Source organism: Marmota monax, unplaced genomic scaffold, assembly GCF_021218885.2.
Source record: "Marmota monax isolate L192 unplaced genomic scaffold, Marmota_monax_Labrador192_F-V1.1 WCK01_AAM20220418_F8-fsc00014, whole genome shotgun sequence".
Lineage (NCBI taxonomy): Eukaryota > Metazoa > Chordata > Mammalia > Rodentia > Sciuridae > Marmota > Marmota monax.
In genome coordinates this window covers 15,633,088-15,657,049 of record NW_026695222.1, presented here as the reverse complement: position 1 = coordinate 15,657,049, position 23,962 = coordinate 15,633,088, and the positions used below count along the sequence as shown (strand labels likewise).

Here is a 23,962-nt window from a genome sequence, read left to right as displayed (position 1 = left end):
GATCTCCTAGAGATCTTAGACACTTGTGATTTTTACCTCTGATGTCAGGTCCTCTTATACTATTCCCCATCTCAGTGAATGCAACCAATGAGTATCCATTAAGCAAGACTTCCCTGAGAGCCCTCTCTCTCTCACCCTCACATCAGATTCAATCCAAAAAAAAATTTTATCTCGGGTGACCCAAATCCAGATACTTTTTTCCAACTCCATTGCTGCCCACTATCATAAAACCTTTCAATGATTCACCATTGTAATTAGGATTAAAGTCTAAAAGCCTCATCATGATTCACAAAGGTCCTGGGCAGTCTAGCCCCTGTCATACCCCCTCAGTGTTATCTCACCTCCTCAGCAACTAGGACATGCTGTCCTCATCCCTCTCATCACAAGGCCTGTGCATATGTTATAGCTGTTGCAGGAAGTGCTCTTCCTACCTCTCTTCTTTTCCTTAATGTCCCACTCTTCCCACTTACCTTAGCTCAGTTGTTACTGTTGTGACAACACAGATATAATTTTATACCTGTTTGTGTAATAGGTAATTATTATTAGAGCAGGAGATCATGTCTGCTGATGATCACCACTGTTTGTTCACCACTGCATGTCTAGTGCCTAATCAGAAAAGTGTCAATCAGTAATTATTAAATGAATAATTATCTATCAAATATATATTAAGAATTTACTAGGGCTGGGGTTGTGGCTCAGTGGTTGAGCGCTTGCCTAGCATGTGTGAGGCACTGGGTTCGATTCTCAGCACCACATATAAATAACTAAAGGTCCAACAACAACTAATAAAGTATAAAAAAAAAAGAATTTACTAGATTCCAGACCCAGGGGTATAATAGTGAAAAGACATTTTTTGTATTTCACCACATTGAAAGATAAATTTTAATACAGGGTGTTAAGTGTTAGATACTATGATGGCAAAATCACATGGTACTATAAGAGCACATGGGTAGGATCCTTGCTTCTCTACAAGGTGAGAGAAGACTTTTTTGGAGAAACGAATGTTTAGCTGAAACCTAAAGACTGAAAATCTGTGTGTATTCAGTGGAGTATTCTAGGCAAAAGATCTAGCAGGTGCAAAGGCCCAGATCTGAGAGAGGGTCTGCTACTTCATGCTCTCAGGAAATGTGCTGAGCTTGACTAGTTTGTAGAAGAGCTGGAATCCTGGCCGAGTACCTGCTATCAGCAGGACTGCTGAGAAATGGCCAAGTACCATTTGGTACATACAGATCCTAGCATACCAACACTAGACATCAAAAACTGACCTGAGGACTCAGCTGTTGTTGGCAGGTCATGTTTATGGGCAAGAATGTTGTAATGCCTCAAAAGTGCCCCTGGAAGTAAGCCACAAGTCTACAGGTCATATATAGGTAAAACAAAGATATTTAAAATAATAATACCACCTCACTTCGGCCTGCTGGAGAGTAAGGGGAGAAGTTACAGAGCCTTCTTTCCTTCCAGTCATACTATGTACACCACAGGCAGGGTCCTCTTACATATCCTCACTTTAGATACAGAAATGAAGCCAAAAACTTTCTTTCTCCTCCTAATCAGAAACTTCTTTGGAAAGAGCATGCCTTTTGACATAACAAAGCATTGAACTTGAAACATGAAAGGAAAGGTGTATGGAGTTCCATAGGAAAATCCACCTCCCCTCAGTTCTGCATGTCCTTATAGCCTTTCACTTTCCTAAAGAATTAACATCTTCTAAGCAATTGAGTATGGTCTATATTTAATTACTTTTAAACAAGCAGCCAGGCATGGTGTGCACACCTATAATCTCAGCAGCTCGGGATACCAAAGCAGGAGGATTGCAAGTTCAAAGCCAGCCTCAGCAATTTAGCAAGGCCCTAAATAAGCAATTTAGTGAAAGACTGTCTCAAAATAAAAATAAAATAAAAGATGTCACACACCAGAGTTTTGAAAACTTGGCCTGAGCCCAGAGCCTCAAGGTACTAATAAAGTAATTTACAGTGCACCAGAAAGAATTAATCTCAGAAACAGCTGGACAGATGCTCAAATTAGAACCACTCTGCAGAGAACTGCCAGCCAAGAAGAGCTGGAAAGCTAGAACCATCTTTCCAGCTTTTCTGCTGGTTGGGGGGTTGGGAGGTAGGAAGTAGGCCTATATACTTAAACTGGTTATGGTTCCAGGGTGGTCATAGTTATTTTCAAGTGCCTAAACATTGAGGCTTAACAACTGGCCTAGAAGAAGCCATAATGACCCTCCCAGGCTTTGTGATCTTTTTGGAGGGGTATGAGTAAGTGTCTCTCTAGAGGATGGCAGAATTCCAGCTAGCCCCAAGAGTCACGACCGTGTATAGATCTCCACATCAGCCTCAAGCCCCGAGGCTTTACTCTTTCACTGTCCCAGAATTACCTTTTAAATTAGATATGAGTACCATAATTCTTTGGGGTTTTTAAGAGAAAAAAAATAGGTCCTGAATCCAAATTAAAGGATTGTTTAATTTAATAATATGCATATTTTTGGCCTGCTGTGTTGTGTCCAAAAATGTGAACCAAGCCATAAGATAACTTCCTATGATTGAATTTCAACCCATACCCAGAAATTGATCACAAAATATCAAGCTGTTTTCTAAAATGTACACATCTCAAATTTGGAGACACATATAATGTTGCCTATCTGAAATACAAATTATCTTCCTGCAGAATCTGTGATTTTTCCCAATTTTAGAGAGGGGAAAAAAAGATTTGTCCTTTTTGCACTTAAATGATTTTGGTCATATATGCACACACAAAATCATAAACATTCTGTGTTTCTTTGGGGTTCTTTGTTTATTTGTTTGTTTGTTTATTATGGAGATGGAACCCAGGGCGCTTAACAACTGAGCCACATCTCCAGCCCTTAAAATTTTATTTAGAGGCAGTGCCTCGCTATGTTGCTGAGGCTGGCCTTGAACTTGCAATCCTACCTCAGCCTCCTGAGCCACCAGGATTACAGGTGTGAGCCACCACGCCTGGCCTCATTCTGTTTCTTAAGAAAATCTTAAAGGCTGAAAAATATAGTGAACAGTTTCTAATAAAAAGTGTTAATTTTGTGAGGAACCAGTAACATTGGTCCTGCTCTTGCTGTGAGAGCAGAGTTTGCTTATGTTGATATGCTGGCCAAGGCCTGATAGACTGCCAGGCATGAGCAGGTGGGATGGATGATTTCTGAACAAGTCCAAGGAGGTCCACATGGTTGGCTTGTCACTCTCTGATCTGTTGTTTTTGGTTTTGGTTGTTGAATTTTCTTTTCCACTTTTAATTACAAACACAAAAATTGGCTTCCACAAATCAGTGAACTTTCTTTTAAAATTGTATAATGTTCACAAACATGCAAATGAATAGTTTTACTTACATCAATTCATATGAACACAGAAATGGTTTTTCTAGTTTCCTTTCTCATTATTTATTTACTCTTCTATTTATGATAATTTGTGTTATATTCAGAAAATGGATCAGTAAAAACATGAAATCAAAACATAAGTTTGAAACAGGGAAAATATGTTAATGTTATGGAAATTAAGAGCAATCTATAAATAGCAGCAGCTGTGATGTTCCTGAGACAACCTAAGGTGCCTGTGACAACACAGTAGGTGATTACCCTAATCCTCCCACAGCCAGTAACTTGAGAAGCAACATCTTAAAAAATAAATAAATAAATAAGAAACTTTTCAAATATACAGATTTGATTAATTAAAGCAGACGTTTATTGCCAAAATGCAATGAGCATAATAGATACATCTTGTGGGAGAAAACCCTGAATGACTGCCTAAAACTGGTCTCTTTTGTAGCATCATTTAAAAAACAGCCTTGAGCCATGTTAGGTGGCTCATGGTTGTAATCCCAGTGATTCAGGAGACTGAGACAGGAGAATCTCAAGTTCAAAGCAACTTAGTGTGAGACCCTATTTCAAAATAGAAAATAAAAAGGGATGGGCATGTACCTCTGTGGTAAAGTGCTTGCCTAGCTTTCCTAGGGCCCTGGATTTAATCCCCAGTACTGCAACAACAACAAAACAACATTATCAATATCCTGTCAGATGAATTGTCCTCTGATTAGTAAAGACTAATAAGTAAATCAGAGAGACTGATTCTACCACATGAGACAAGCAACATGATCTCCCAAGTAAGAAAATACTCATCATATTGGGGAAAAAAAAAAATGAGGGTTGGGGCAGTGGGGATAGAATCCAGGAGTAATTAACCCAGCCCTTTTTTTTTTTGGAGAGAGAGAGAGAGGGAATTTTTTAATATTTATTTTTTAGTTCTCAGCGGACATAACATCTTTGTTTGTATGTGGTGCTGAGGATCGAACCCGGGCCGCTTGCATGCCAGGCAAGAGCGCTACCACTTGAGCCACATCCCCAGCCCCATAACCCAGCCCTTTTTGTTTTTTATTTTGAAACAGTATCTCACTAAGTTGCTGAGGCTGGCCATTTTATGTTTTTGCCATTCTCCTGCCTCAGCCTGCGGAGTCCCTAGGATTACAGGTGTGTACCACCTGGCACATGGCTTACATATGGAAATATTCACCAATGGAAGAATGAAAATATTGCACAGGCACCTCTTGGAAAGTTATGTAGGTCTCATTTCTTAGCAATTACCATAGCTAACAGCAGAAAAAAAAAATGTGTTTACATATATATGGGAGTCTGTGTTCTCAAAATACTATGATACAGGGCTGGGGCTGGGGCTCAGTGGTAGAGTGCTTGCCTAGCACGTGTGAGGCACTGGGTTCAAGCCTCAGCACCACATAAAAATTTAAAAAATAAAATTATTATGTCCATCTCCAACAAAAAATATTTTTTTAAAAATTATGTTACAAAAGACAAGAGAAAAATTGCTTAGGAACACCAAACCTAACATGCAACATCAGAAAATTTAGCCTAGTTTCCAGAAATGGATAAATCTGATTCATCAGCTACTCAGAAGGCTGAGACAGGAGGATCACAAGTTCAAGGCCAGCCTGAACCACTTGGTGAGACCCTGTCTCAAAAAATAAAAAGGTCTGGAGTATAGATCAGTGGTAGAGTGCCCCTGGGTTCAATCTGCAGTACCACACACATACAAAAAAAAAATTTTTTTTAAATATTTATCTGTTAGAAGCATTTGTTCCCTTTGATGAGAAGCATTTAAAATATTTTTATATTAAAACAAAAATATCTACAATGGAGCAGCATGAAAAATAAGTGACTTTTTTAGTCAATTAACAAGATTTTTTAAAAATTTGGAGGGCTGGAGTGGCTCAGTGGCAAAGCACTTGCCTCACACATGTGAGGCACTGGGTTGGATCCTCATTGCTATATAAAAATAAACAAAATAAAGATATTATGTCCATCTATAACTAAAAAAATTTTTTTTAAATAATGTTTATATTTGGAGAGCTTTAAGCTAGTCATCATACTCTGCCATAGAAGAACTTTGTATGGATAAGTTTTTGAGAAAATGGTTAAAATCTGAGATAAGATTGATCTAAGAGAGCTGGGGTTGTGGCTCAGTAGGAGAGCATTTGCCAAGCACTTGTGAGGCACTGAGTTCAATCCTCAGCACCACATAAAAATAAATAAAAGCATTGTGTCCATCTATAATTTTAAAATTTTTTAATTGATTTAAGACACTGATACAAGAGAAGTTAAAGGAATTAAAACATAAGTCATTCCCTTTTATGTCACTGTTAACCTGTATATGTTACTAAGTTCCCATCTCTTCCATATAGCCTTCAAGCTTACATGGGCTCAGAGAAGGCTGTTGCTTATTCTGAAGAGTCCCTTACTGCAAAATAGTAGCTTGGTTCCAAAAGGGATCCAAAGTCTGATTTCTAGCACAATTTATTTACTTGCTGTGGCATCACTTATTGACTCTGTACCAAAAGCACTGTCAGTCTATCCATACTTTATTGAGTGGTGGCAACTGGTTAGGGAGATTGTGGGGTAATTGCCCAGTTAAAAGGGCTCTCTCCTCGCCCTGCCACTTTTTCCAGCAGGGTGAGTATTTCATTTCCCACCACCTGTATCACATTTCCCCAGTTGCCAGGCCCTGGTATGAGGTCCACATGTTCTTTCCACATAAGTCATCAGGTAAAGCCATGACTTTCTCCATACTGAATGCCCCTTTGACTGATTTGTACTCAGGTACACTAGACCGCACTTTGGAGCTGCACTTTGGTCAGCCCTGGTTGTTGTGGACTGCCTAACGGGCTGAGTGGTGAAGAGCTGTCTCAGCTGAATGTGTCCTTCCTTTTCCCCACAGACATAACCAGTGCAGTGCAATCGAAGCGAAGAAAATCCAAGTAAAACAAGCTGGACGGTGACTTGATACTTGTAAATGTGTGTGAATTTTACAAAGAGCAATTTTGAGCTGTGACTTTTTTAAATCTATTTCTGTACAGTTAGTCATTTTAATAATGTGGCCCTTTTCCTAGTCCCTGCAACCTGTTTTTGTAAAGTGCAATGGGGAAAAAGCAGGGTTGTTGAGCCCTTTTGGTGTTGCAAGATGAAGTTCAAGATTTTTAAAATGTTGCCATGTATTGAGAGGAGCTAATGCCATTATAAATGTTATTAGTTTTCACATTTCCTAAGCAGCCTAGAGTACAGGGTGAGCATTTTTAGGTCCTCTAATGATGTATTGTGCTGTGGAAGTACTGTGTGTGAATAGCCGTAGCAGGGGCAAAAGCAATCTTGTCATTTGGAAATGTTGTAAATAATTTTATTATATAGTGTTTTGGATGTATTTGTTGTAGAAATGGACCAGTGAATAAAGAGAATCTAAGGGTTTGTACAATGTGAAATATTGAATGTGCTAAATAAATGTCATTGTCATAGAACATAAAGGTAAAGGGATCATTGGGAGAGCAAGCTTTCCTTGGATCATAAATGAGTAGACATAGCCTTCTTTGTGAATTAAAATTAAAACATCCACATGAAATGCCCACCTGGCAAGTTTAGGAAATGCATATGCTTGCTCACTCAATTCCTTGGCTTTAAAGAAACCAGCCCTGTTCAGCCCTATACCAGGTACTTTGATATATATTGGTCAAATTTCTTTGTGTTGTAAAATAACAATCAGCTTAGGATCAAAGGCCACCCAAAATTTTCTAGAGATAGGAAACTTAGCAATTCAAATGGCACTTTCTCTCCACCTCATATATCTGCTTCTCCTCCATGCGTGTGACAGATTGCCCCAAACAACTATGTTCACATCTCCTCCATTCGGAGGGTAAGCCTAGTCTGATCACCAACATTCTTTGTACCAGCATCAAGAATTTATCCCACTAGGGGCTGGGGTTGTGGCTCAGTGGTAGAGCACCTATTTAGCACCTGTGAGGCACTGAGTTTGATCCTCAGCACCACATAAAAATAAATAAATAAAACAAAGGTATTGTGTCCATCTACAACTAAAAAAAAAAAAAAAATTTTAAGGAAATTATCCCACTTTAGGTCAGGTTTCCACCTTTAGTCCAATTCTGTAGTTACTTGAGCAACTCCTAAGTTAAAGGGGTCATTTTCTGTTGTATATTTTATTAGAGATGTCTACCACACCCCACTCTTTAGTTACCCTATATCTTATCTGTATGAAGCCTAAGAATGACTTGTCATCAACATACCCAATTTTTCCCTTTTTGACTGAATTCTTTAAAATTTGCATATTCTCTAAAGCCATCTGCTTTTGCTCCAGCCCTCCTCCCAGCCTTCAGGGAACTCCAGGACTTGGGGCCCTGTCCATGTCTCGTGTGGCCTTCAGCCTTTTTGCTTTTTCCTCCTAGGAACAGACTTTCCCTCCAGTGGCTCCTGGCCCTTGCCATAATTGAGTGCCCAAGACCAAAAGAGTCGGTGACTCTACTCTGTCTTGCACTTATTTTCATCTCTGTTTCAACTCTTAATATATGTGTGTCTTTTATTATAGGGATCCTCTAAAATAGTTTTTATGAGTCAGACCCCACATTATGTGCCTCCATTCCCAGCAAGTTTATCCACCCTTTTCATCTCCTATATAACACACACACAGCCAGCTTAATAATAATACCCTATGCCTCAGCTGTGCTTGAGAATAGAGAGTGCTTCTCATTCTTTAGCTCAACTCAGGCAGAAAGCATAATGTGCTTTAAATAAATTTTTTTATTTGTTTTTCTTTATATTATTTTTTTTCTCCCTTAGAGGAATAGCATTACAGTCTAACAGAATCCTGTTACACACATACACAGGCATGCCACATGACCAGGTCGAGGTGGTTGTGTCCTTGAGTCTGTCGACACATCACAACACAGTCAACCAAAGTCTCCTTGTTTCAGCCAGTCTCAACACAAAACACCCAACAGGGATGTACTTAATATGTTGGTTCCATCTGGGATTAGGTGGCAGGGTAAAAGGGAAGATATTAAAAGTGGGTTATGGTGTGTCTGCATTCACTCTCTTCACACAAAGCTGCATGGATCTGGAGAGGCATCCAAGAACTTTGTGGGGTGCTTGTTACACCTAAGACATTATGGGTCACAGCAGATTCATCACAGGGTTCCACTCAAGGGGCTGAGGGGCAGGCATACTCCAAAACAGCACCAAACTGCACTCATACACACATGGTGCCCTGCTGGGGCTAGACTGACAAAGGTTAAAAATTGACACCCAGCTCAAGGGAACCACTCAAGACTTATCGGGAAAAACTGGAAGTCACCCTTTGATGTAATTGGGACTCACTCTAGAAATGGGTCCCTCTGACATCCTTAGTTTTGGCAAAGTGCTGGTAATATCAACATTAATACTTACAAACTGGTACAAACTTCTCCAGGATCAATGAAAACATCAGTCAAGACAGACTCTCTACCCACTCTCCTATCTAAGGTTGCATAGGACTTTGTGAATTCTGGTTCCCTCATGTGTTCAAGTTCTGTAGTTTAAGAAAAAAAATCCTGAAGCATGCTCAAGGTGAAAGGCACATACACAGTCAATACAGTATGACAAGGTCTGATGCTTCAGGAGTCAGACTAGTAGGAGACTGAGTAGTGTTGGTTCTTAGAAATCTATACATGATTAAAATATTGCCACACTCAAATGCTACAGAATCTATAGGAAAGTACAAACAAAAATTTATAATGAGCCTTGCAACCAGCTAGGTGATAGATTGGATGGTTCTAGAACTACAGGAGCCTCCATAAATATAGGTAAAGGGCAGGGCCTTTTGAAATTTAGGCCTAATGTTCTATCACTCAAACTCTTCCCCCACCAGCAAGATCATGGGCGCTGCCCAGAACTGAGCCTTGGCCCCAGCTGGTGTCATGTAGGCAAGAAGGTTGGAGGGATTCAGCTCTTGAAGTGCTGAAGACCCTAAGCTGGCTGTGAAGTGACCAAGGGATAAACTGGAAGAATAAAAGTCGATAGGTTGTAACTGAAGAACTTTGGGAAAGGAGCAAGGTTGTCAAATGTGAGAGCCCTAGTGGGCTGGCATAGGGACTTTGATCTGCTTGTAGTGTCTGTTATACCTTGGGATAGGAGACCCCAACAGGGCTTCCTCTATCCCCATCCCAGCATCCACGGGGATACTCCCTTCCAACTCTACATGTGCCATGGGAGGTCTGGGGCTGTAGGGTCAGGGAGAGCAGCTGCCTTTGCCCTCATGGGAATGCAGAGTTTTCTCCAACCCCAGCTTGGCTGTGAGGCCTGGAAACCTGAAATTGGGGTGAAGGGGAAGACCTATGTTAGTATGTAACAGGAAATCTTAAAAGTTTCAAGGAAAAAAGAGCACACACTAGAAAAAGACAGCTAGAAAGAGAATGGGAAGCAACTCAGGGCATCCCAAGAGGCTGTTGCTGGTGTCTGAGCCCAAAATTCAATCCCACCACAAGAAAGGGAAAGCTGGCTGCCCCTGTCCCCTGTGTCTCACTCAGGGATTCAGGTTCTTTCCTCCAGGTAGTACTGGAGAAGAAGGGGAGGGGGACCGTAGGGCACCCATTTCTCCCCAGCAGCCTAGAAAGGAAGAGCCCTGTGGGAAAGAAAGAGGCCCCTGAAGGCCCTGAACCTGGATAGGGAATTTTGGGGAATTGGACAGTGGGCTGCTGACCTCCAACCCAGGAGTGTTTATTAGCCATAGTGAGCAGGGTGTGAAATACAAGGCCAGAGGCAAGATGAAAGGCTGAGCTGGCTTCACCCCAAGGCTTGTCCTCTTTAGCATTCTTACTTTGGGGTGTGTGTGCCCTTTCCCTGCCTAGAACCCCTCTGGCCTGTGTCTCTCCTAAGCTAGTTCTAGCACCTTGGGCATGTGAATAGTTGACCAGGATGGCAGGCCTTGCCCAGCTTCTACTCCTGGGGGAGCATATCAAGGTAGGGTGGCAAGGTACTAAGCCCCTCAGACTCAGGGGCCTGCAGAGGGTAGATTTCAGAAAAAGATTTGGAAGTGAGATTATAGGAAAGAGAAAGTGGGGGCAGACTCCAAGCTACAGCAAGAGAGCAGGGCATGGCCTCTCTGAGCAAGCACAGTGCCAGCTCCCATGGTACCCTGCTCCCTATAACTTCTCAACTTGTCTGTCCTCTGTACTTCTCCAATAGGCTGTTTCTTTCCCTTGATTCCCTCCACCTCCTCCCTCTAACTCACACCTCACTGTCCTCTTTCACATACATTACCTTTCCAGGTCTAAACAGCTTCAAGGAGCCCAGCCCTCCACTCCCTCCTTCCCCAGGCAGAGAGAAGGGAGAAACTAAAAGCAAAACCCTGAGCCTGACCCCTTACTGGAGGGAAAGAATAGTGGCCCAGGCCCCACCAGTTGTACCTGGTCAGAGTTGGGCTCAGAGTTCCCTCCCTTTATCCATATTGTGAGGGAATGAATAATAAGGGAGCCAGGAGTAAGTGTAATGCCAAACATGAAAGGGTGAGTAGTGTAAGGTGCAAGTTGAAGATGGGGAATGAGCCAGATCAGGGTGGAAGAGTCTCTCAGAAATAGGGGGTGGGCCAAGAGGGCAAAAGTGAAAGGGAGGGACAGGGATGGAGGGCCAGAGAATTCCGAAGCATGAAAGGTCCAGAGTGGGGAGGATGGAGGATAAGATGCTGGGGAGGGTGAAAGGGGCTAAAAGGATTCAGAAGTGGATTAGAGGATCAGAGATGGGGAAGGAAGGGCCATCACCCCACCTCACATACTCTAAAGAGGAAGGGAGTTGTGGTGCAGCCTGAAGCGGCGCCCTCCGCCCCTCCAGCAACATACAGGCTGCCACGGAGGGGACTGACGGGGATCCGGGAACCGCGAGGGATTAGTGGCGCAGCTGGCGGACACTCAGTAGTTGAACTGGCGCTGGCAAGGCTGGTAGATGAAGCTACCCTGGTGCTTAGGCCGGCGCGGACGGCTCTCACGGGCGCGGTTCTGCCGTTGCACCGCCTTGGCGCTCAGCGCATGGCGCTCAGCCCGCTGCCGGGCCCGCTGCAGTCGTCGTACCTGGCCAGCCTTCTCCAGCAGCACCGCCCGCGCGGGCAGAGGAGCCGCGGCGTGGTGCAGGACCCGGGGCTCGAGGCGGGCGGTTGCCAACTCCCTGCAGGGACAAAGCGGGTCTCGGTCAGAGTGGCACATGGAGGGGTTGGGGGACTGGCATCTCGCTCCGCTGTCCCCAGTTCCCTTTTCTTGGCGCACTGTGGTGTCTGCCCCAATCTGTATTGCCCCCAGCAGCCCCACCCCCTCGGCCCCAAGGCCTCCCTCCTCAAGGATTCAAACCCGGCCCAAGCCTCTCAACCCAGCCCAAGAATCTCAGCCACGTCGCTCCTAAGCTCCGCCTGGCCACGAAGCCACACCTCCCATCTGAAAGCCCAGCCCATAGGCCCCGCCCCTTGTCTCCATACACGCCTCACTTCCGAAGGCTCCTACAAGACTCCTAGGCTCCAGGCCCCGCCTTCTGCTCACTCACCCTTCTCCGAGGTCGCCATCCGGCAGGGCAGCGTCTGGGTGCGGGGAAGGGGGCCCAGGCTCCAGCACTATGGTGCTGCCGGTGACGTAAACGGACATACTGGGGTGCTCGATGAGGAGGTCCTCCAGGGGGCTGCTCTGGAGGCGGGTGGGTCCGAGGCCGGGCCCCTCTGCAGTAAAACAGGCGGGAGGGGTAACAAACCAGCTCTCGTCCATCAAGGAGGGCGCGGGCGGAGGGCGACCCGCGGGGGCAGAGGCGGCCCCAGGGCTGGGGGAAGACTCGTAGCTGTCTACGGGGCGCAGGAGAGGGAGCCATGCGGAGGAGGGAAAACGGCGGGGAGAAGGGACACACACACACACACACACACATACCGGACACAAGGGGCGGGGAGAGAAAGGGCAACGTTAGTCAGATCCGCAGCCCTGCCCGCCATGCCCACGGAACACCCTCAGACCAGGAGGCTCGCCCTGCTACCCTGATGTGTGGCCCCAACACTGAGCCGCCTGGAGACAGCTCAGGCTTGCAGGGTAAGGGACCATGTTACCCCACCTCCAAGGCCACTGCCTCAGCTCGTTTGACCAGTAGGTTTGGGGGAACTCTCAAATCCCCAAACAACTCCTTTCCCCTCCACTGCTGTCCTGTCGGCCCTTTCCAATGACTTCACAGGCTCAGGAGTTTGAGTTGTGGCCCCCGACTCAAGTCTCACCCGGCAGGTCAATGATAAGCCAGCCATCCACTTCATCTTCCTGCGAGACAAAGGCGTGGGGACAGTCGGAGTCTTCTGGGGGGGAGGGAGTACTGAAGAAGAGGCTGGTGAGGCGCTGGAACATTGTAGGGCAGTGAAGCGGCCTCAAGGAGGCGCCCTATGGCAGTGCAAAACCTGGGGTTCATAAAGAGAAGTCAGTCACTGACTGAAATCCACCACCTGGTATCACCCCTATTCCCCAGAGCAGAGATAAGAGTACAGGTGAGATGTGTGGGGAAGCTTTTGAGGTGTGAGCTTTCTGCATTCAAGTCCAGGCTTTTCTGAAAGTCTTCTGTTAGGAATTTAGGATATTTATTTGTGCCTTATTCTGATTTATCAAATAACAATGATATCCCTTTTTTCTTAGCCTTTATAAAAATTAAATGAACTGGGCTGAGGTGTAGCTCAGTGGCAGAAATAAGCTTAATATGCTTGAAGTCCTAGGTTCAGTCTCCACCAAAAAAAAAAAAAAAAAAAAAAGAACATCATTGTACCCTCCTCTGGACTTTAATGAGAATTAAATAAGCTAAATGCAGCATAATGGCCCACACCTGTATCCAGCAATTTGAGAAGATAAGGCAGGAAGATTGCAAGTTCTAGGTCAGCCTCAGCAACTTAGCAAGATCCTGTCTCAAAACAAAAAAATAAAAACGCTGGAGATGAGGGCTGGGCTTGTAGCTCAATGGTAGAGTGCTAGCATGTGAGGCACCGGGGTCAATCCTCAGCACCACATAAAAATAAACAAAATAAAGGTATTGTGTCCATCTACAACTGAAAAAAAAAAGTTTTTTTTTTAAAGGCTGACGATGTAGCTTATTGGTTCTGGTTCAGTCCCCAATAACCCCACACACACATACACACATACAAAGAGCTAAACATTTATAAAGTACTTAAAACAATTCTGGGCACATAGTAAGCACTCAATAAAGTAACAAACTCATCGTTATCACAAGGTGCTTTAGGGATATGGAGTGATATGATATGTATTACAGGCTCTGTCAGGGAAATTCTCCAGAGGATCACACATCCAATCTGGTCCTTGAAGAGTAAACAGAAATTCTCCAGGCATGGAACAAATTCCCCATATTGTGATTGTTTATTATCATCATAATTATATAACATTCATGTACCAGGCACAATACTAAACAGCTTCATCTATATTACCTCTTGCAATCCTTATACCAAAATGTGGAAAGTGGGCATAATTACTCTTATTTTACATGTAAAGAAAATAGAAGTAAGGTGAGGCTTAGAGAAGTAACTCAACTTGCCCAAAGTATTATAGCTAGTAAAAGGTGGGATTTGAATCCGTGCAGTACCCATGATCATTAGAGCCCACTGCCTTTGCTGGGTGTCTTTCTGGATTAAGTATTTTTAACTTGGTGACTGGGGTCATGGTCTCTGGGTATTTTTCTGAGGAAAAAAAAAAGGGGGGGTCTTGGTTTTCATCATTTCCTCAACAGCATCTTTGATCCTAGAGACTAAGGAGACTGTGTAATTTGAAAAGTTCTAGCTAGCAGAAATGCCACAGAACTGCTACTATCTTGCCATGTTATTGGGCAAGCCTCAGATGTGTCTGTCAGATGAGGTGTGAAGATTCTATGCCCACAGGCCCTACCCACTCTAACCTCCTTTTCCCAGGCTCCTGCTCAAGGGCAGCATCCTTGACTAGGAGGAAGATCAGGTTGCTTGCTCCAATGAGGCAGCAGGTTTGTAGAAGGTGATGACAGAGGGTGGGACCTATCAAATCCCAGGACCCCTTAGGATGAACACTGAAAGTTGGACCAGGACCCAAGCTCTTAGCCTGGGTGAAGATGTGAAAGAAATCCCCTCTTGCAGAAATAGAGACAACAAAGTAGTGACTATAGATCTGCTCTTGGCTCATTTTACAATCTGGGGTTCAGAGGGAGACTATAAATGCATCCAAAACACACAGCTAGATAGTGGTGGAGCATTCAGTCCAAAGTCAGGAAGTCTCAACAGATAATCTCCAAGAATATAAAGATGCATAGGAGGCAGGGAGGTCAGACAGGGACCTTGATCCAGTCACTGCCCCTCTGTCCAGCCACAGAAAGACCGGAGTTCCCGGCATCAGGATTCAGCATGCCTTTACCAGAGCATTCACTATGTACCAGAACCTGCAGCAGACCTCCTCAGTTACAGATTGAGGTAAGAGAGGCTCAGAGGTCACAAAGTGTGACAAGCAGCACTAGACAGCCAGTGCCCGCCCCCTCTCTTGATCACCGGGGGAGCCTCTTGAATTTCTTTCCCAGCCCTGCCAACTTCCTGGTTCTCAAATTCCCAGCTCTGCTCCAGGAAGAGCATTCCCTTTAATAACTACAGCAGCTGTGCCCAGAATAGCATTCGAGACCTAAGCCACCTCTAGTCCAGCCCATCCCTGAGCAAACTCCAGCCTGGGATGGGGCTCCAGGTCCAGCCTCTAGACCCATGCACTTGGAAAGTCCAGAATCTCTCATCCCCTTTCCCCTACCCTTATCTGAGCAAGGAGAGGGGGCAGTACAACCCTCTATAATCACTAGTACTAGGCCAGGTCACATACCCTCCTAGCTGACAAGCCAGAGTTGGGGAGGTGGTGAGCAATCATAGAGGGAACTCTCATCTCACCATCTATCTTAACCAAATCAGCCCTGGAGATACCATGAGGCAGTTGATAGCTCACTTTTCTGTGATCAAAAGTTGGCAGAGATTTTATTGGATTGGAAGGAAGAGAGCAGAGGGGTCAGGGCAACCAAAGGGGACCTAGATCCCCAAAGATCTCCTAGAATAAGGGCAAAGAATGAAGAGATCTAATTGGGATGGTGCTGAGTCCAAGACACGGTCCTCAGGGGAGAAGGATGTGTAACTTTTATTGAACTCCTAACTCTGTACATGCCTGGCACTAATGCCATTCATCTGTCACTCAATTAACATGACTAGTTAGTTGACTGTGTCCTCGAGTAAGCTACCTCCCTTCTCTGGGTCTCAGTGCTTCCTTCTCTGAAATGGGGTCTAAGACACCTCATGTGGAGGCTAGGAATGACATCAACTAAGGCGCTGCACACATGTCAGGGATTAGGAGGATGTTATTGTGTTAGTCCCCGGGGGGCGGAGCCTGTAGCAAGAGAGGGGATTCCTCCACCATCTGGTGCTACTCCAAAAGACCTGGAATAGGAAGGCCTCCTTGATCTCCAGACCTGGACATGGTTGTGTCGTCAGACCCTCAAGTCGCAAGGAGAAAGGGTATCAGAGCCTTGACCCCAACCCCGAGATTAGCCCAGGAAACCGCAGAGCCCTCTAGGGCCCCGCTAGCCTTTCAGCGTCTCTCACCCTTGGTCCCGCCCAACACGGCTCCCACCGGGTCACGGGAGGACAAGCGACCCGAGCCTGGGGGGCGGTGCTGGCCTTGGTGACGTCTCAATGTCATATGCAAATAGTGCGACGTCAAGGTCTACCGGCGCGCGGCAACCAATAGGAAGCCCGGAACGCAGCCCCAGCGGCCGGCCGCGGAGATAGACAAAGGCCCCGGCACAGGGGGCGCAGGGCGTGTCCCCGGGCTCAGGGAGCTCCGGGGCCCAAGCTGGCGGGGACTCACCTGGGACCCGGAGCGACGCGGTAGGCGGGGTGATGCTGAGGTAGTTGTACAGCGGGGCGTCCCAGGGTAGCAGGCTGTTCACAGACCCGGCCGCATCGCGGGGACTGGATGGGGAGGCGCGGGGATAGCGGTGGGGTGCTCGGAGCTGCTGCACTCACCCGCGGGGCTTTGAGTCTGTGCAGCCGCTGCGGCGGGGCTCACGGCACAAATTGGAACGTCCAAACAGCTGATTGTGACATCACAAAGGGGCCCGCCCGCCGCGCGTCACTGGCCGCCGAAGAGGTATCCAATCCCAGGCTGCGGATTCCCCACTCCCCGCCCCTCCACGGTTTGTTGGCTAGTGACTCCAGTTCAGAAGCCGCACTTAGAGCCTCCGGGTGCCGCCTGGAGAGGCGAATGCCAGAGGGTTAAATCTCTACTCCCTGCCACTTGCAGACCTCTCAATGAAGGCGATCCCCATTCCTTCCTGGGGAATCCTCCTCTCCCGGCTTTCTCCCAGCGCACTTACCCCTCCCACTGCTCCTGTATCCTTTCTCCTGCATACTATGCCCAATTTCCCTGATCTGTGTGTATCTCGTTCCGGACACCTTGTCTGTTTTCCCACCCCATTTTTCCTCAGCTCTCTCCCAGGTTAAGGGGGGGGGGGGCACCAGCAAGTGAGGGGAAGTTGGTGAAGCTGACGTGAACTTGTGCAAAGAGTCGGACTTGGAGAGGAATTGCTCTGGGCTGAATAAACATTGAGCTAGTACCGCTCTGTCCTGGAAAGTTTACACGCCCAGTTGAATCCACGGTTGCTACCGGAACTGGACACAAGAGTGACAGGGACAGGGATTATAAATCCCGATTTAGGTATGGAGAAATTGAGGCTCACAAATATCATTGTTAGTGTATGAATTCATATCCACTAATGCACTAAACACACACATTTAAAAAAAATAGGCACTATTGCCACTGCCAGACAAATAGTTGATATTTATAGAGCACTTAATTGTGTGCCAGTCACTGTGGTATCGTTTTTTGATCTTCACAACACCAAATATATTATTTTAGTTAAGGAGTCAGACCCAGGGCTGGGGATGTGGCTTAAGCGGTAGCGCGCTCGCCTGGCATGCGCGGGGCGCTGCGTTCCATCCTCAGCACCACATAAAAATAAAGATGTTGTGTCCACCGAAAACTAAAAAATAAATATTAAAAAAAGAAATTCATTCTCTCTCCTCGCTCCTCTCTCTCTCTCTCTCTCTCTCTCTCTCTCTCTCTCTCTCTCTCTCTCTCTCTCTCTCTCTCTCTCTCAAAAAAAAAAAAAAGACAGACCCAGAGAGCCCAAGTAACTTCCTGAGGCAGTTAAGCTAAGGTCAATGGCAGAGCCAGGAGTTAATCCTTTAGCTTCTAGCCCTGATGCTCTCCACTCTTCATCTGCACCTCAGGGTGCTTCAGCCTCCCAAGGGAAACCTGGCTTCAGTCCTGTCTATGCCCCAAACTTGCTGTGTAACCTAAAACAAGTCATGTTACCTCTTGGACCTCAATTGCTTTATCTGTCATACTTAACATATTCAAATTTTCTGAGCTGACATTGTAAAATTCTCTCTAATTCTCTACCCTCAGGATTCTGCCAATCTCAAACTCTAGGCCCCAGTTCTCCCAATATCCTGTAGGTAGAGACCACAAATACATATTCTCAGAATCTCCAGAGCCAAAGGTTCTGTCTTCTCTCAGTAGAGAGCAGAACTGGTGCGTGAGACTGGGAAATACTCACCTGGCCAGTAGGAGCTAGTCCAGGGGTTCATGTTCTGCTAATAAAACCCTGACTCAACCTAATATGCAACCCCCAAGTGAGGACTCAGCCCTAGTAACTCAGAGGATCCAGGATATAATACCAGGAGACTTTCGGTGGGGGAGGAAGTAGCATCCTATTTTTTAGAATGATGTCCCTAAAGTGTCCACATTCCTGCAGTGCTGAACCTCTACCTGTCACACCCACTTCCTGCTAACTTTATACCCTACGTTGACCTCTTTGCTGGCAAACTAAATAATCCCTAACACACCTGTTCTTTCATATCACACTTGTTTAATCTATATAGAACCTTATGTGGTTCATAAGCCCCACACTCCTAATACAGCCTTCATGGCCCTCTATGACCCAGACCTAGTTCTCTCCTGCTTCATTCCCCCCTTATTCTCATCCATGTACTTTGTGCTGAGGTTAAACTCCTCATTGTCTCTTTAGCATTCTCACCTCCTGGCATGCCTTTCTGAAATCCATATCTGTCTTGTCTTCCAGATTCTACTCATTCCTTTTTCTAGGTAGTCTTCCTTGATCTACTCATGTGTCAATGGCCACCTTGATGCACAGGCATTTGTTTATTCAGTAAAAACAGTAAGTAACCAGGAGTGCTGACATACTATAGACCCAGCAGAGGCAGAAGAATTGTTTGAGCCCAAGAGTTTCGGGCCAACCTGGGCAGCATACCAAGACCCTGTCCCTTAATTTGTAAGGCTCAGTGTTGCAGACTGAAGCTCATGAAGGATGGTTGGCATAGGATTCTATACATGGACCCTCTATGCTGTTACAGGCAGAGTTCGGTTCAGCACCAGGTTCCTGTTCCACAAGCCCAGAGAAGAGGGCTCTTGTCATACACTCTGGTGCCCTAAATGTGAATCTGCAATATGTATACGGGGTAAAAATGGGAGTTCATTATCTGCTTGAATCAAATGTATGAAATATGATATGTCAAGAGCTTTGTAATGTTTTGAACAACTAATAATAAAATAAAAAAATAATAATAAGATGAGAATATGGAAGAAAAATAAATAAATAAAAATTTAATAAAAGATAAATATGCAAGTGATGATACCTGAATGTGTATGTGTCTTCCTGAGGGGATGATGGGATCCCAAGGGCAGAATCATTTTCCGTTCACTTCCCCACTCAGTCTGCGATGGGTCTGGCACAGAGTGGACTTGAATTCAAGGCTCAGTGTTGCAGACTGAAGCTCATGAAGGATGGTTGGCATAGGATTCTATACCTGGACCCTCTATGCTGTTACAGGCAGCGTTCGGTTCAGCACCAGGTTCCTGTTCCACAAGCCCAGAGAAGAGGGCTCTTGGCATACACTCTGGTGCCCTAAATGACCTGGATTCTATTTCCAGTATTAAATGAACCCCATGTACAGTCAGCTAGGCAGATTCCAGTCTTTCATTTCTCTGTAGAGTCAGGAGTATTCATGAAAAGTCGGGGGGCTGGAGCCCAGTGGATTTGCCTCTTAAAACCCTTGGCACCCATCCCTCCTCTCCACTGAAGAGATTATCAGAAAAAGAAAAAAGGAGAGAGGAGTCTCTTTCATCTCTTTCAGAGATGAAAGAGACTTCAGATCTCAACTTACCCAAACCCCTCATTTTATAGGTGGGGAAACTGAAGCCCAGAGAGAGAGGGAAAAAAAAAAACTTCTTAGAATCATATGGTAGCTGAGGACCCTAACTTGGGCCAGGGGCCATAAAAAGATGCAATGGAAATAAACAAGAAGAGAGAGAGAGAGAGAGAGAGAGAGAGAGAGAGAGAGAGAGAGAGAGAGAATAGGCATCACAATGAAAGTAATCCTGAAGTTTCATTTCCAATTGGATATGAGGTACCATTCCTGTGTACACACACGTGGCCATCCATGCATACACATGAAGGCCTCCATGTAGAAATAAACACCTATGTGCACATGAGCTCACACCCATGGGGATAAAAGTTGCCCACGCCCATCTAATCCATGCCCAGATGTGAGCACCTGCCCAATTTTATGAACTCCAGAATTGGAGGTCAAGAGGCCACCCTTCTATTCCTGTCTAGGCCATGGGCCTGCCCTCACCATGCCCTGGGGATTCCCTGTTGGCTTCCCCCACCTCACTTCAAAGGGCAGGAGATGTGTCAGCCTGGGTGTGATGCTCATGGGACCTTGTGTGTACTCACAGGTATGAACCAGTCTGTATGCTTGGCTGGAGAAACTGCTTGCCACTCCCCTCCCTCCTTGCCTTATCCACCTTTCCTTAAGACAGAGGGTGAGGTTGAGAGGAAGCCTTCAGATGTAGATCATACATTCCTCCCATGTTACTGGTGAATAAACTGAAAATTTTTTAGATAGATTTTTTTTTTAAAGACAAGTCTCATATTACCCTGGCTGGCCCCAAACTCCTGGGCTCAGTAATCTGTTTCAGAGTAGCCAGAACTATGGGTGCATACCTCCACCCATGCCTGGCAGGAGAGAAACTATTAATGTGTAAATTCAGCCAGGGCAGACATAGTCCCCACATTTCCTCCAACAAATGGCCAATACTTTAACAAGGGGCTATATCCCAAGAACTTTTACTCAAAAAGAGGTTTTTCTGGTCAGGACAGCATTCATTTTTCAGAGAGGGGAAGCGGGGGGGTGGGGGAAGTAGCTTAGTTTTATCCATCTATCCCTGGGGTATGAGGGTGGGGTGGTTTCTGGGACAGAGTGAGTGTGGACAAGCACCTACCGCTTGAGCCACATCCCCAGCCCCAAGACTTACTAATCTTACTCTAGTACATTTTGTTTTAGTGAAAATATTTTTGTGATATTCCTAATAAATAGAGTTGCAACTGGGAGAAAAATTTTTTTTTCTTTTTCTTTTGCCAAAGTCATATAGTTGAAATTGAGTAATTTGAATGTGTAGGATACCACTGACTCCAGGGTAGATATAAGCAAACTGGTACTTCTTCCAGGAAGCTCTCCAGAATCTCTCTGGGAGGAAGGAAGTGCCCTTTCTCCTTAGAGCTCCTAAAACCTATGGCCTGTCTCTTCCAGCACTGCACACTTTGAATTCACCACACACCCAGGAATGCTGAGTTCCTTTCTGGGAGACAGATGCTTTTTCTATATTTAAGATTCCCATTCAGTATAAATAGAAACATAAACAGAAACATTATAATTCAGGGAGATAAGAGCTAGGACAGTGGGTAGGACAAGGTGCTAAGAGAATCCAACAAAAGGGTATTCAAAGAAGACTCCCATGGAAGAGAAGATATCAGCCAGGCTTTGACGGTCAGAAGGAGCTTGCTTTGGGGCAAATGGGTTGAAAGTCCTGGAATAAAATTTCAAATCAGGAGCCCTACACCCTTGTTTGACTTGGCTCTGCTTCTAATTTGCTCCATGACCTTGAGGGACTTTGTCCCTCCCTGGGTCTCCATTTTTCTAGCTATACAATGGAGACATGATGAGAATTCCTTTGCTTACTCATTTTTTCTTTCTGCCCAGAACTTTCTAAGGAGAAATTTGTCTTTCTAGACTTTTGAGATAGCACTAAGATAACAGGGTGACAGAGAATGGAAACAGGACAGGAAAGAAGTAGAGTAGGGGAGAAGACACCTTGGGGAAAGTTCTCTCTACTGTTTTTAAGACCTTTTTTTTTTTTTTTCTTTTATGGTGTTGGGAATCAAACCCAAAACCTTCATGTATTCTAAGCAAGCATTCTACAGCTGAGCTACCATACCCAGCCCTTTCTTTAAAAATTCCATTTTGAGATAGGGGTCTCAATAATTTGTTTTCTCTGGTTCAGGAGGTGTTCTAAAGACTTTCATGTAATATTCTATTACAGCCTCACAATAATCCTGTGAGGAAGCCACTTTGATGCAGATTTGGAAACTGAGACACAGAGGGTAAGGAATTTGCTCAAGTTTTCCAACAACTGCTAAGTGACAGACTGACACATGAATCCAGCCAATCTAGCTCCAGAATCCACAATCTCTGTGACATTGCCTATCAGTGTGACTTAGGAGTGATAGCAAAACCTTTTTTGCCTCCAGATCCCTTATTCACAGGTGTTAGAAATCCTGCCACCACTATTATGTCCTCTTTCATAATTCTTTTAGGGGGTACCAGGGATTGAACCCAGGGGCACTGGGCCACTGAGCCACATCCCCAGCCCTTTTTTGTGAGACAGGGTCTCACTGAGTTGCTTAGCACTTCACCATTGCTGAGGCTGGCTTTTTTTTAAAAAAATATATTTTTAGTGTAGATGAAATATTTTATTTTTATTTATTTATTTTTATGTGGTGCTGAGGATTGAACCCATTGCCTCACATGTACTAGGCAAGCACTCTATCATTGTGCCAATCCCCTGAGGCTGGCTTTGAACTCCCTATCCTCCTATCTCAGCCTCCTGAGCCACTGGGAATGTCCTCTCAAATAATTTCATAATTGAACATTGCTCTCTCTGTTTGTTTTTTGAGGTGCTGGGGATGGAATTCAGATGCCCACACATGCTAGGCAAGTACTCTAGAGCACTGAACTATACCCCTGGCCTGCACTGTCCTCTTTAGATTCCTCCAAAATACAACTAGTCAAAGAGGACAATTCTAAATTCCTACACATATAGTCAAATGGTCTTTCTTGATGCCTTCTCCCCTAAATGGACTCAGGAAGAAATATACATTGGGGAGGGGGTGAGATGGTAGGACATCAAAGGAAAAAAAACTAAAGAGGTCAGAGCCAGATGGCCCCTTTTTCCTAGGCTGGCTTTGCCCAATCTTCCATTGATAGGACCCTCTAGAAATACCACCATATATTCGGTTGGCTCTGGTTCTCAGCCCAGAACCCTGATGACAGGGAGCCAAGTGGGTGAGAGGTGACAGGAGAGGCTGTTTGGAATGATGCTGGTAGTATAATAGTCCAGGTACCTTGGTCAGGCTGTCCATGGGGAAGGCAGATGTGACAAAGGCACAACATGAAACCTTTCCTCAGAAGGAGAATCAGCCTCATTCCTCCACCTGTTTCAGACTGCTTTTGCATTGCTGTGACCAAAATATTTGACAAGGAAACTTAGAGTAGGAAATGTTTATTTAAGGCTCAAGGTGTCAGAGATCTCAGTCTATGGATCGCTGATGCCCTTATTCTGGGCCCTTGATGAGGCAGCACATCATTAGAGAAGGGCCCAGAAGAGGAAAGCTACTCAGCTCAAGACAGAGGGTCAAGAAGCAGAAAGAGAGAGAGGAGAGAAGGAGCCACAGAGAAGATGCACCCATCCAGGGCATGCCCCCAGTGACCCACCTCTTCAATCATGCCTCACCTGTCTACAGTTACAACCCAGTCATTTAAACTAGAAGGAGTGGATTAGGTTATGGCTCTCACAATCCAGTCACTTTACCTCTGAATAGTACTGCATTAATGCAGGCACTTTTGGGGGATACCTTATATCCAAATCATAAGGACACCTGAGATCTATTTTTAAAAATTAAAATGGGTTTTAAACAATGTAACAAATTACATAAATATTATAAAAAATGCAAACTTTATATTTATTTATTTTTGCTTTTTTTAAAATTTTTTTATAGATGTTATGGACCTTTATTTTATTCATGTATTTGTATGTGGTGCTGAGAATCGAACCCAGGGCCTCACACATGCTAGGCAAGTGCTCTTACCACTAAGCCACAACCCCAGCCCCTATTTTTGCTTTTTTTAATATTTATTTTTTTAGGTGTAGATGGACACAACACAATGCCTTTATTTATTATTTTATTTTATTTTATTTTTTGAGAGAGAATTTTAACATTTATTTTTTAGTTTTTGGCGGACACAACATCTTTGTTTGTATGTGGTGCTGAGGATCGAACCCGGGCTGCACGCATGCCAGGCAAGCATGCTACCGCTTAAACCACATCCCCAGTCCTGCCTTTATTTTTTATGTGGTGCTGAGGATCGAACCCAGGTCCCACCCGCGCTAGGGGAGCACTCTACCACTG

General features: G+C 45.0%; 2 protein-coding genes across 12 annotated transcripts in view; one reads left to right on the top strand and one right to left on the bottom strand.

Annotated features, from left to right (window-relative positions):
- The window catches only part of Ncoa6 (nuclear receptor coactivator 6), a 90,606-nt gene extending 83,814 nt beyond the window's left edge, over positions 1 to 6,792 (top strand). For all 10 annotated transcript variants that reach the window (XM_058575583.1, XM_058575582.1, XM_058575586.1 and 7 more), the window contains one exon: positions 6,255 to 6,792. In XM_058575583.1, coding sequence (XP_058431566.1) covers positions 6,255 to 6,298 — 44 coding nt within the window. In that variant the 3' untranslated portion in view covers positions 6,299 to 6,792. The remainder of the gene's footprint in view (positions 1 to 6,254) is intronic.
- A 1,309-nt stretch (positions 6,793 to 8,101) lies between these two features.
- Positions 8,102 to 16,447, bottom strand: Tp53inp2 (tumor protein p53 inducible nuclear protein 2). 2 transcript variants are annotated; one of them, XM_046433921.1, is made up of 4 exons: positions 16,219 to 16,447; positions 12,588 to 12,761; positions 11,882 to 12,170; positions 8,102 to 11,512 (listed from the first exon to the last, which is right to left on the bottom strand). In XM_046433921.1, the coding sequence occupies exons 2-4, from the start codon at positions 12,709 to 12,711 to the stop codon at positions 11,260 to 11,262; spliced, it is 666 nt and encodes a 221-aa protein (XP_046289877.1). In that variant the 5' UTR covers positions 12,712 to 12,761; positions 16,219 to 16,447; the 3' UTR covers positions 8,102 to 11,259. The 2 variants fall into 2 exon arrangements, with proteins under 2 accessions (XP_046289877.1, XP_046289878.1); XM_046433922.1 differs by having other exon boundaries at positions 11,882 to 12,050.
- Positions 16,448 to 23,962: the final 7,515 nt, after the last annotated feature.

Coding starts and splice junctions, on each gene's coding strand:
- Tp53inp2 (XM_046433921.1), bottom strand. CDS start 12,711: ATGTTCCAGCGCCTCACCAGCCTCTTCTTCAGTACTCCCTCCCCCCCA. Junction 12,171..12,587: donor GCTTATCATTGACCTGCCGG/GTGAGACTTGAG, acceptor TGCGCCCCGTAG/ACAGCTACGAGTCTTCCCCC. Junction 11,513..11,881: donor GATGGCGACCTCGGAGAAGG/GTGAGTGAGCAG, acceptor TTGTCCCTGCAG/GGAGTTGGCAACCGCCCGCC.